Source organism: Zonotrichia leucophrys, chromosome 19, assembly GCF_028769735.1.
Source record: "Zonotrichia leucophrys gambelii isolate GWCS_2022_RI chromosome 19, RI_Zleu_2.0, whole genome shotgun sequence".
NCBI lineage: Eukaryota > Metazoa > Chordata > Aves > Passeriformes > Passerellidae > Zonotrichia > Zonotrichia leucophrys.
Window position 1 is genome coordinate 3,435,558 of NC_088188.1, and position 12,478 is coordinate 3,448,035.

The 12,478-nt window shown below is 57.5% G+C and overlaps 2 protein-coding genes and 1 non-coding gene across 3 annotated transcripts; 1 reads left to right on the forward strand and 2 right to left on the reverse strand.

Annotated features, from left to right (window-relative positions):
* Positions 1 to 109: 109 nt before the first annotated feature.
* On the reverse strand, positions 110 to 6,473 carry BUD23 (BUD23 rRNA methyltransferase and ribosome maturation factor). The gene is made up of 12 exons (XM_064729447.1): positions 6,356 to 6,473; positions 6,110 to 6,147; positions 5,775 to 5,870; positions 5,503 to 5,585; positions 5,327 to 5,423; positions 4,225 to 4,321; positions 3,423 to 3,473; positions 2,532 to 2,617; positions 2,266 to 2,311; positions 1,686 to 1,744; positions 614 to 703; positions 110 to 481 (listed from the first exon to the last, which is right to left on the reverse strand). The coding sequence occupies exons 1-12, from the start codon at positions 6,401 to 6,403 to the stop codon at positions 427 to 429; spliced, it is 846 nt and encodes a 281-aa protein (XP_064585517.1). The 5' UTR covers positions 6,404 to 6,473; the 3' UTR covers positions 110 to 426.
* On the reverse strand, positions 1,106 to 1,239 carry LOC135456025 (small Cajal body-specific RNA 20). Its single transcript, XR_010442455.1, has one exon. It is a non-coding gene; the product is annotated as a small Cajal body-specific RNA 20 (non-coding RNA).
* A 45-nt stretch (positions 6,474 to 6,518) lies between the features above and the next one.
* DNAJC30 (DnaJ heat shock protein family (Hsp40) member C30) lies at positions 6,519 to 9,251 on the forward strand. The gene has a single exon (XM_064729448.1). It carries the CDS (start codon positions 6,550 to 6,552, stop codon positions 7,189 to 7,191), a length of 642 nt encoding a protein of 213 aa, XP_064585518.1. The 5' UTR covers positions 6,519 to 6,549; the 3' UTR covers positions 7,192 to 9,251.
* Positions 9,252 to 12,478: the final 3,227 nt, after the last annotated feature.

The following is a 12,478-nucleotide window of genomic DNA, read 5'->3' on the forward strand; positions in this document are numbered from 1 at the left end:
CTTGACAGTGTGGCTCCTCTGCAGGCAGAGGAAGTTGACAGGGAATGAGGTACCCTATTCCCACCTCAATATTCCCAGCACCAAGGGCAGGACACAGGACACCAGCAAACACTTGCAACTCTTTGACTCTTTAGTGAGGAACTAGGTATCACATCCTGGCTTACCTGGAGCTCAGCTGGCTCCCTGCACTCAGGAAGGTGATGATGGCACTGTAGAGCACTGCCAGAGCACTGTCAGCACCTTCAGCAGGAAAACAGGGCTGGAAGCTTTGCTGTTCGGCAGCACCTGAGCCAGTCTGTACCTTTAAGAGCCACAGTGAGCAGTCCCAGCAAGTCCCCAGGCGTGGGGTGCCATCTGTGCCATCCACAGGAGGCTCTCTGGAGGTACCCCCGTGCCACCTTGCATGGCAGCAGTGTCCAGAGCAGCTCAGAAGCGAGGGCGCCGTTTCCGCCCGGTGTATTTGGTGTCTGCCCGCACCTCCCTGTGGGAACAGCAGGAACAGCTCAGCCCCAGCTCAGGGCACTGGCAGGGGAGGGGAGCAGGGCTGTGCCAGGAGGCTGTGCCAGGAGGCTGGGCAGTGCCAGCCTCTGAGGCAGCATTCAGCTGGACTCACTTGCCCTGGCGCCGTCTGCGCTCCTTCTTCTCCAGGATCCAGTCCCTGCTTTTCTTCACAGACTTGCCCTTGACATTCCTGAACCGTGTCCTGTGGGGAGAGGGGACAGCAGCTGCAGAGGAACTGAGTGTGGGGACACATTTCTCTGCCCCACAGGATTGTCACCCAGAAGTAGTGAATTTCTCTCCCACCATCCTAGGCAAGAGGCTGAGCCAGCACGGGGCCAAACTCCAAACACTGGAGGAGGAGGTTGGGGTTGATTCCAGCCCTGGCTCAGAGCTGAGGGATCCTGACCCATGAGCTCCCCCATGTCACACCAGCACCATGCTGCTCTCTGGGGTCTCAGGGCATTACAGGCTCATGCACAACCACCTCCCCCTTGTCTGCTCTACTCCAAGCAAGACAGACAAAGTCAGGCTTCCTACAACATTCCCAGCTCTGCTGCTGCCCTCCAAGACCACACAGCCCTTAGGCTGAGTGAGCAGAGAACAGCAATGTAAGAGGCAGGAAAACATGACAGCCACAAGCTCCTGGCAGCCATGACAACTTTCCTCTGGTTTTTGTTCTGTCTCTCCCAAGGGCTGCAAGAGGGGCTCGTCCCTGCACCACTGCTGTGGGAAGAGACAGGGCCAGCAGCAGAAACCCCCAGGCCACTGCTAAGAGAAAAAAGGGAATGCCAGGACTCAGGCACAGCAGCCTGCTTCCATCATGAGCCCTGTAAACATTCCCTCTGCCACACCCTGGCATCAGCTGGAGAGCTGGACAGAAAGCACAGCTGGCTGACTGCTCAGATACAGCTCTAGGTAAGCACCAGAGCTCCAAGGAAGAGCCATGGGGAACAAAACAAGTTATTTCCCATGTCCCTTGGGAAGATAAAGCAGTTCTCTCCTGGGCTGCTGTGAGTTCTCCCTGTCCTTGCCCTCCCACTGTGGGAGTGTGGTTCCCAGCAAAGCTCAGCCCTGTCCTTCCCCTCCCCTTGCTTCTCCCCCAGCAGCAGTGTGGTTCCCAGTGAAGCTCAGCCCTCCAAGGCCCCCACTGTGCAGGGAGAACCTGCAGCTCACCCCCAGGGTACCTCTCATTGGTGAACTTTGCCTGCTGTGGCTCTTCACTGGCACACTCGGTACCAAGGCCCTGGAAAGCAAAATTGGGAAGTTGTGTTCTCCTCTGGACCAGGCACAGCCCTTCTAAACTAAGGGGAATTCAGGGATCTGCAAGGGCAAGGACCAGAGGCACAAACTGGTCTTCCAGAAATTATGACAAAAAAAGGCAGAGCAGCTTTAAAGAGGGAAGGGTTAGATTGGATATGGGAAGAAATTCTCCCCTGTGAGGGTGGGCAGGCCCTGGCAAGGCTGCCCAGAGCAGCTGTGGCTGCACCATCCCTGGAAATGCCCAAAGCCAGGTTGGACACGGCTTGGAGCAACCTGGGACAGTGGAAGTTGTCCCTGCCATGGCAGGGGGTGGAACAAGATGAGCTGGGAGGTCCCTTCCAACCCAAACCAGTCTGTGATGATGTGAGAGCAGGGCTTGGTGACTGCCAGAAAATGTATAAATGAAGTCACACCTGCACTCACTGAGCTGTTTGGCTCCCACACTGCCCACAGCTCCTCCACATCACCCAGGGCAGCAGCTCTGCTGCCTCATGAAAGCCTCACCTTTGGTAATGTGCCAGATGTCCCAACAAAGAGACAGAGGAAGAACCTGAAAGAACAAGGAGCATGAATGTGGGATTCAGCATGTAAATCTCAGTCCCCAGGCAAGACTGAGATGGTTTATAACAGAGTCAGAGCTAAGCTTTAAGCTCTGTCCAGAACTGAATAATGGGAGAGAGAACAGCTCAGGGAAAGGGAAAAACAAAAGGAAAAAAAAATAACATTGCCAAACCCAGGCTTCACCCCAAACACAGAGAACCAGGACTCACTTCTTGGCTTTGGCACTGTTGGGGTAATCCACCACCATTCCCCCTGTGAATCCAGCTCTCATGGCCTGGGCAGTGATGAGCTCCAGCTGGAAAAAGGAGCAGGTACAAAGTTAATGAGCAATCATCCCCCAGGAAAGGCCAAGAGAGCTCTGGGAGCACCACCCCAGGCTGGGCATTCCCAAGAGGGACAGCTCCTCCTCCTGCCGAGCTCTGCACCCCCACCCACACACCAATTCCTTGCCAGTTTAAGGCTCAGCCCAAGACAATCTATGCAACATGCATTTCTTCGAGCCATGTCTCATAAGCTTTTGGAGATTTATTTCACACCTAAGACAGCTCAGCTACCTTAGAAGGCATAAAATCAGCAGGATGGCTTTTGTGGTAGTGTTTTGTGGTAGTGCCTTTTAATAAAATGCAAAATAACAAAACTTTTTACAGAGAAAAACCGAGCTAGGTGCAAGAGGCCCTCCTGCCCCTGATAAAACACCTCACAAAAGCAATTAGTTTCTTTGTTCTCTTCTTTTTCTAGTAAATTGCTTAAGCAGGACTTTTTGGCTTTTGTCTAATTAGCTATTTTTAAGTTTGAGGTGAAGTCTTTTAAGTCTTATGGATTTTTTTTTTCCACTTAATTAAGAAGAAAAACTTCTAAGCTTATTTCCATTTTAAAGGGACAAAAAATAGTTTTGTCACTCCGACAACAAAGAGCACATAAATCTATAAATCCTATAAATTCCTGTAAATCTATGAAACAACAGAACCTGTACAAGGTATCCTCCTTACAGGTTATTTTTATGGGCTCCTGAAGAGCTCTAGAAGTGGCAGGGGGGACAGAAACAGTGCCTTGATGTGGAAGAACATTATTCAGAGCCCCAAACAGTAAATGATTGATACCTGCTCTGAGTTCTCGGGGTACAGCTGCAGCACAGCTCGGGATCCTCGGGCCTGGAGGAGACAGAGCAGGTCACACACCTGCCCCAGTGCAGGTGACCCCTCTGGGTCACCATCCCAGCCCCAAACATGAGCTCCCTCCTCCCCAAAACCTCCAGGACAAGGCTCCCAGGAGAGCTGCTCAGCCCACAGAGCCAGTGAGGCACAGGGGCTATCCCAGAATCATGAACTGCTAGGTTTGGAAAAGAAAAAGATCATCAAGTGCAACTTTGATGAGAAGCAGCATCAGGCAGGAAGGCAGTGGCTGCCCTCAGAGCAGCATTTACTTAAAACAACCTGCTTGAAGTATCTTCTGAAAAGCAAAGCCATAAAAGCAGCAGAGCCTTGGCTGGGGAGGGTGGTGTTGCAGACATCTTTTTATGAAAAATCCTTTCCTTAGGATTTTTTTCCTCCTGAGAAGCTGAGAGGCCTCATGAACAAAATGTAGCCATTGATTATCTGCTGCTGTGGAATGCAACAGGTGCATCTGTGATTGGCCTGTGTTGGGTGTTTGTAATTAATGGCCAGTCACAGCCCAGCTAGCTCAGACTCTCTGTCTGAGCCACAAACCTTTGTTATCATTCCTTTCTATTCTTAGCTTAGCCAGCCTTCTGAGATGAAACCTTTTCTTCTATTCTTTTAGTATAGTTTTAATGTAATATATATAATAAAATAATAAATCAAGCCTTCTGAAACATGGAGCCAGATTTCCATCTCTTCCCTCAACATGAGACCCCTGTGAACCCTGTCCCAGGGTGGCACTTACCAGGGCAGTGTAGAGAGTGGAGAAGAACCTGTAGAGGCGTTTGGGGGGGCTGTGGGACTTCTTGTCAGCGTTACAGAGCCACTGCACTGCAGAAATACTGAGAGGGAAAAGGAGACCCTCAGGAGAGAGTTATTAGTTCATTCACAGAGCCTGTCACCTCTCTTTGAGCTGAATTCCTGCACTAGGCATGTGCTGGGCCTCAGGGAAATCATTTCATTTCCTCTGTGTTGCTCTGCGTTCTGTTTTGCAGTTACACAAACCCCTCTGGAGACTCACAAAACTTAACAAGGTGCATAAGTTAAAGGACAAAAGCATCACCAAGCATCCCCTTTAGTCCAAGTGCTCAAGTCCTAGAATGACAGAATGGTTTGGGTTGGAAGAGACCTTAAAGCTCAGCTTGTTCCAGCCCTTGCCAGGGGCACAAACACCTCCCGCTATCCCAGGCTGCTCCAAGCTCTGTCCAGCCTGGCCTTGGGCACTTCCAGGGATGGGACAGCAAAGCTGCTCTGGGCAACCTGGAGACCTCACCACCCTCACAGGGAAGAATTTCCTCTCTGTATCTCACCTAAATGTTCCCCCTTTCAGCTTGAACCTTTTACTCCTGCTCCAAGCATTACAGCTCCTGAGCAGCACTGCAGAGCTCAGCTGTGCCCCTTGCCTGGCCAAGCAGGTTTTCCCAAAGAACAATTTAAACCAGAACTTTTGGCTCAGCAAAGGACAGCCCTTGCTTCTTTCCAGCTGTTTTCTGAGCAGGTGAGTCCCTCTGTCCCCTTGATCCAGGGATTGGCTTCTCTAAGCTCTGCCCCTTTATACTTTCTTCTCCTCCTTGGAGCAGCTCTCACCCACCCTGACAATATCCCCAGCTTTACTTTCTTCCCTTCAAGAAAACTCCTAGCTCAGCAGCACAAAAGGACAGGCATCCCCTGGAGAAGAGCTGTCACAAGCTGCTTCTACCACCCAGAGTTTTGGAGATTTGTCCTGGAGTGATGGAGCCAAGGCTGACAGGGCCAGTCCCTCTCAGCTGTGATTCACCAGGGGTTCACCTTGGGGACTGAGCAGTTCTGGGGGTGCCAGGGGAGCTCAGCCACAGGCACAGACTCACCTGATGCAGCCATCAAACATGCCAGGCCTGAAGGGAATGCCATGGCCCACATCTGCAAGGAGAAGGTCTCCTTCCACCTCCCTCTCCACGGCCACATCTGCACAGAACACAGCACAGCTCAGGCACTCAGCTGCCAGCCCTGGGGCCTCTGCGGGTCTCAGGGAGGTTGTGCTCACCCAGCATGGCAGGGCTGATGTCCATGCCAATCCAGTAGTGCCCCTCCTCAGAGATGTAATCCCCACTCAGCCCCGAGCCGCAGCTAGAGGGAGGAAAGGGGAAAGTGCTGAGCTCATGGGGCTGCTCTGAGGCTCTGCTGGCCACACACACCAACGTTACAGCAGCCTGCCCCTCTTCCCCAGCCCACAAAAGGCACTGGGACACCACCACCCCTTGCCCGTGCACCCTCCAGCCCCAGCTATGCCGTGGAACCGGGCAGAGCCCCGCTCACCCCACATCCAGCAGGAGGCAGGCACGGTCCTCGGGCAGCCCCAGCAGCTCCACGGCCCGCTCCGACATCTGCGACTGGATCTCCACCACGCGGGAGCTGCGGCACGGGACGGCACAGCGTGAGCGACGGGCGGGCGGCATCCCCGGCACTGCGGGACCCGACCCGCACCGCCCCCGGCAGGGCCCGAGCACCCCTCGCCTCCCTCAGGGCCCGACCCTGCCCCTCACTCCCGGCCCCCCCGCCCTCACGGCAGGGCCCCCAGGGGCTCCCGGCAGGGCCCAGGACTGACCCCCGGTGCCCGCCCCACCACAACCGCGGCGCTGATCCCGCCGTACTTCTGGGTGTATTTCCGTGCCTCGGCCTCATCGTAGAACTGCAACGAGAGAGCGGCGGGTGCCGTGAGGCCTGGACCCCCAAGACCTGCCGGGTTCCCCGTCAGACGTGCCCCGTTCCCACAGACGTTCCCGGTCCCCCTCCCCAGACATGCCCGCTTCCCCCCCAGACGAGTCCGGTTCCCCCTCAGACCTGCTCGGTTCCCGGTTCCCCCCTCAGACATTCCCGGTCCCTCACTCAGCGCTCACCAGCTCGGGCGGCCCGCGGTGCTCGGGCCGGCGGCCGCTGCCCGCCATGCTGCTGCTGCGTGACGTCACTGCCCGGCGCCCGCTCTGTACCCGCCCGGCGGGCGCTGTGCCTGCACACGTCACTCCCCCGCCGGTGACGCCGCAGTCCCGCGCGGCGGCGCTGCCGATGGCGGCGGGCGGGCGCTGAGGCCGCCATGGGCCCGGCGGCGCTCGGGCGGCTGCGGCCGCTCCTCTCCGCGGCCCCGCGGCCCGGCCGCGCTCCGTCGCCCTCCCGGGCCGCGCACACGGCCGGTGCCGGAGCCCCGCGGCCGCACCGCGATCTCTACGAGGTGCTGGGAGTGCCGTCCACGGCCACGGCGGCGCAGATCAAGACGGCGTACTACGAACAGTCCTTCCGCTTCCACCCCGACCGCAACGCGGGCAGCGCCGCCGCGGCCGCTCGCTTCGCCGCCGTCAGCGAAGCCTACCGGGTGCTGGGCAGCGCCGCGCTCCGCCGCAAGTACGACCGGGGGCTGCTGAGCGCCGCCGAGCTGCGGGACGCGCCCCGGCCCTCGGGCCGCGCTCCGGCCGCCGCCGCTCCGCCACCGCCCCGCGCCCCCGCCGCCCGCCCCGGGCCCGGCCCCGGCCCCGGCCCGACCCCCTTCGACTTCGACGCCTTCTACCGAGCGCACTACGGGGAGCAGCTGCAGCGGGAGCAGATCCTGCGGGCGCGGCGGGAGCAGCTGCGGCTCCAGCGGGAGGAGTACGCGGCACAGGGACGGCTCCGGGCCCTCTCGGATTTCTCCATCGGGCTCTTCTTCTTCCTGGGGGTTGCGCTCATCTACGGCCTCAAGTGACGCCAGAGGTCACTTGAGGTGTTGCTCGGGGTGTGCCCTGCACCGCCCCGCGTCTGCTGCTCGCGCTGTGACATTGCACCCTGCCAGCCTGACCTTCAGGCACACAGTGCCCAGGCTGGCACAGTCTGTGCCCTCTGGATGCCTCTGGGGACACAGCCTGCGCCAGGCCACTCAGAGTGACCTTGCAGGAGCTCGTGATGTGCCCCCTCAGCCAACACCTCCTGTGCAGTGCCTGGCAGGTGAGCACAGCCCTGGACTCTGGACTGGGATGTGTCCCCTCCTTGGCACAGCTGTGTGCCTGCTGAGATTAAAGGCTGTCAGAGGTGCTGTGTGTGTTCGGCTGTGCCTCTGGTTCTTGCTGCCGTCACAGCTGCTGGTGCCACATCTCTGGAGCTCTCTCTGGGTGGTGTCCCAGCTGCACCACCCTGTGAGAATGGCAGGTACAGGAGGCTGAGATCAGACCTGAAAAATGAAACCTGAGCCCATGCCCTGGTCAGTGTGTGACACTGCCTGGAGCTGTGTGACAGCACTTTGGTGTCTGCAGTCCTTTGTCCTGTCTGGGGCCTGCCAGAGCTTCACAGCACCCCTCCCTGTGAGGATTTTGGCTGTGGTGCACCTGTGAGCACCCAGTGCTGTTCTCTGTGTCTTACACGTGTCTGAGCATCATTTGCACAAGAGTATTTGCCTATTTAAACACTGAAGTGTTTCAAGAACTGAAGATTGTGTTTCTCAGAACCTTTTCTCCTTCCTTGGGTGAAGGTTCACCTGTGCTATGCTGCTGCTGCCTGGAGGGAGAGAAGCTCCCTGGCCATGGCCTGAGTGTGCCAAGGATTGTGTGGGGCACTGGGTTTGCTGTCAGAGGGGTGAGCAGGAGCCTGAGCCCTGTCCAGAGCCTGGGCTGTGTTTTGTCCCAGCACAGGAATGTCACAAGTGAATGAATGCCCAGTGTCTGCAGTGTGCATTTCTGTGACCCTGCTCAGAGCCTGGGGCAGGGCACAGAGGGACACACAGGGGCAAGGTGCAGTGGGGAAAGAGGGAAAGAATTCTACACAGCCAGACAAGAAGAGTCTGAAACCAGCCCAAAAGCTGGAAACAGCACAATAGACATGGCACAGCAGGAAACAAACCCCAGGAGGCTGCAGCTGGAGGAACCAGGGGATGGGGAACACCCTGGGGATGGGCAGCAGCCCCCCTGCACTCAGTGAGGAGAGGAGCAGAAGGGGCTGGGGTGGAACAGGCTGAGAGCTCAGGCCTCCTGCCACTCTCTGCAGGGAGGGCTGCTGGGATGGGGGAGGTGGGTGAGGGATGGCAAAGGGCACGGTGGCCCCTGAGGGGATGGGAAAGGCACATCTGAGCCCTTGGGCTGGGATGGGAGAGGGATGAGATCTGAGACACAGGTTCAGGCTGATGAGAGCAGTGGCTGCCAAGCTGTGAGCAAGCCCAGCTTGGGCTCCCACAGGGTTTAACCCTCCATGGGGTGAGGGCTTTGCTGCTGGCACGAGGCACCTCTGGGCACCTTCCCCGTGTGCAGGGCCAGACTGCTCCTTGGCCCCTCTCCTGCCTGTGCAGGATTGCTCTGGTTGCTCTCTGCCTGCTCTCAGCAGCTTGTGCCACCTCCAGCTGCTCATTAGAGCTCACTAGAGCTGGGGCTAAACTCAGCCCAGGGGCAGAGTGAGCTTTGCAGGGTCCTCCCTGGGTGTCAGTCTGTCCCTTCACTGGGATCACAGCACTGGGATGTCACTGTGGGAGACAGGAGCCTGCTGTGCCCTGCTAAAGGGAACTCTGGAGTTGGGGCTCTGGCACCTGCTGATGCATTTTCATGCTCATCTTCATTCTGTAAACAAATCACTCAGAAGATCAGAGGCAGCACTTTGGGCAGGCTTTGGCAGGAAGCATTACTCTGCAGGCTGGAAATGCCAGCAGTGTCCATGGCCCTCCTCTGGCTCCCACCCAAACAGGGGCTTTGGAGTTCCTACTGCTGGCTCCTCTCTTCCTCCTCAGGTCTCTGTGATGTATCTTGAATATTAAAGACATCCAGCCATAAATTGGTGACAAAATGACACATCTTTCTTGTGGTGGGCCTGGATGGTGAATACTCCTTGCACTTTCTGGAAAGCAGGGGTGAGGGACTGTGACCATGTTCACAGGGGTCTCATGTTGAGGGAAGAGAAGAGGATCTGACTCCATGTTTCGAAGGGTTGATTTATTATTTTATGATATATATTACATTAAAACTATACTAAAAGAATAGAAGAAAAGGTTGCATCAAAAGGCTAGATAAGCTAAGAAAAAAAAAGGAAAGAATGATAACAAAGGCAGCTGTCCCAGATTCTCTGTCCAAGCCACCTGACTGTGATTGGCCATTAATTACAAACATCCAACATGGAGCAATCCCAGATGCACCTGTTGCATTCCACAGCAGCAGATAATCAATGTTTACATTTTGTTCCTGAGGCCTCTCAGCTTCTCAGGGGGAAAAATCCTAAGGAAAGGATTTTTAATGAAAAGATGTCTGTGACAAGGGGCAGGCAGGAGTTTCACATCCTGACTTCAGCCAGTGAAGAAGAGGCCAGGGAGGGGAGCTCTGTGTGCCTTGCTGGGCGTGCAGCCTGCAGTCAGCTGGGCAGGGGGGCCCCTCTGGAGGTCTGTTCTGTGCTGCCTGGGTGACACCCAGGGGTGGCTGTGCCCTGGTGACACCCCCTGAGCTCTGGTGACATCCTCTGAGCTCTGCTCTGCTGCCTGGACAGGAGGGTGCTCTGCAGTGTCACCTTTGCCCTGTCAGGCCTGGCTGCTCCTCTGCTCTGGGAAGGACTTCAGGAGCTTGGGCACCAAGTGGCTGGAGCTGCTCCAAATGCCCAGCCTGCTTCCCAGCTCCCAGCATACCACTGTTCTGCCCATTTTTCTCCTTGTGTCAACAATGTCATGGCATTCTTGCTGTTCCCCAGTTGTTTCCTTGATGGAGAGGTGCCAGGAGAGCTGAGCACAGCCTGAGGGTGCCAGGGCTGTGAGCTGTACAGGGCTGGAAGATAAAGGACAGGATAAAGATGGAAGGAAGGATAAAGGAAGGTAAACCAGAGGATAAAGCTCGGTAATTCCCTGTGGCCTTTACATCTCAGCAGCCAGTATGGATCCCTGGGGACACTGACACACACAGGGGGTTGTTCCTGTGAGAACAGGAGCCCCCTTCCTGCAGCTGGGGCAAGGCAGCCATCAGCAGGGTCATGGCAGGGAGCAGCTGTGACCTCCTCCAAGTCCTTTTCCTGCCTTGGGGATGTGTCAAGTCCCTGCTGTGAGCTCCTCCAGGTCCTTTTCCTGCCTTGGGGATGTGTCCAGTCCCTGCAGCACAGCTCAGGAGCAGTCAGCAGCAGCAGCTGAGCTGTCCCCAGCCTCTCCTGGCCCAGGTGAGGTGGCAGTTTGAGCTGGGGACTTCACCATGAGCATCCCGAGGCCTTTGCTGGGAGGAGTGTGATGTTCACAGCAGGGATTTCTTCCTTCTCAGTCTCCAGCCCACTGGGGCCATTTTTACAGATATTCTACCACATCCTACCTCTCATTTCCTCACCCTGTGGCTCCCCATTTCACTGGCCTGCACCGATGTGTGTCCATGCTGGATGCTTGTCCTTTGCTCTCTTGTCCCTTGCACTGGGTTTTGCCAGCTGTGTGTCCCCAAAAGGATGACAGCTGTCCCAGGGTGGGTTGCTGGTGGGGCCTCAGCCATCATCCCATGGCCTGCACTGCTCTGCACCTTCACCCCAGGGCTTGTTTTGTGTTGCTCATTCCCACCCTTAAATCACTGACAGCAAAGGGAAGCACCAAAATCTGAGTAGTTAACAGATGGGAATTGGATGTGTGATAAGCTAAGGAAGTCTTAGGCACCAGGGAAACTTGAACAAGCTGAGGCCCTCCAAGCTCAGTGCAGACCCCACTCCCCACCCCTGCCCCAGCCCCTTTTCATGGGCTGACATCCCCACAACTGCAGGTTTGGGCTGCTGAGCTGCCCCCCTCAGCTGGTGGGTGCTGCAGCCTGGGAGTGTGGGGTCTCAGTGCCTCCTCAGGGCCTCCTGGAGCTGGGCTGCTTTGGGAAGGAAGGGGTCAAACCTGGCTGCAGATTGTGAGGGGCAGGAGCAGGGACTGCAGGCTGGGGAGCAGCACTGACGGGTGGCCATCAGCCTCCTCCCCCCAAAAGGGGCTGTGAGGGGACAGCCCCTGGGACAGCCCCAGCCCCACCTGTGTGGGCACAGCTCTGCAGCCCGGGGTTGCTGCTGGTGGCCCTGCCCTCCCAGGGAAGGGTTGCCACGGTTGGCAGCACCCGAGGAGGATGGGGACAGCTCCCCCTCCCTTCTGCAGCATCCCCTGAGGCCACTCCTTGGTTAATAGAGTTAATTGTTAATGGACAATTAACAGCCCCGTGCCTGCTCCAGGGGCCCCAGCTGGGGCACATTGGCACCTCCTTCTTGGCTGGTCCTAGCCCAGGTTTGTACCCCTTTGGCACCCCTTTTCCTGGGGCTCAGGGAGGAGTGGGGGCCACCCCTCTTCTCCCAGCTGTTGTGGCTCTCCTGGGCTGGGAATGCTCCTTGTCCGGCCTGGAGCCAGGGATGGGGGCACCCCCAGCTCCCTGCCCAGCTCTAGCTGCTCCCCAGCTGGCAGAGGGCAGCAAGGAATGCAGGTGCACACCCAGTGCCAACCTCTCCTCCTCCTCCTCCTCCCCAGGGGGAGCAGCAGCACCTTTACCCTCCTTGACTCCATCCTGCAGGGCAGGGAGAGGCACAGGGCAGGCAGGAGGGGCAGAGGGGTCACCCTGTGCACTGCCAGCCCCTGCCTGTGAGCCAGTGTCCCTGCCTGCCCCGTGTCCCCATCCTGCCGGCCTGGGCAGGGCCTGAGCTGTTGGTGCCAGTGGGCAGATGCCCCTCAATCCCAGGGGTACAGGGTGCACCCCCTGCCAGGATCACCCCTGGGGCCAGCCCCAAAGTGGACAGGACCAGCTGCAGGGTGCCAGGAGCCTCCCCAGGGCAGGGCCTCACCTGGCTTGGCACCTTCCCAAAGTTTCCCAAGGTTCTCCTCCCCTGAAGTGGGGTGGGGGCCAGCCCAGCAGGACCCTGGGGTTGCCAGGGCCTGCCCAGTGCTTCTGAACTTCCTGGGATGCTGCAGGGCTCCCATGGACTGACAGACAGACAGACAGACCATGGCAGCAGAGCTTTCCTTGGTGCTCAGGCTGTCACTCCTCATGCTGCAGCTCTCACAGACACACTCACCCTGCCCAGGCTGCAGGGGCAGCTCCTCACCCTGA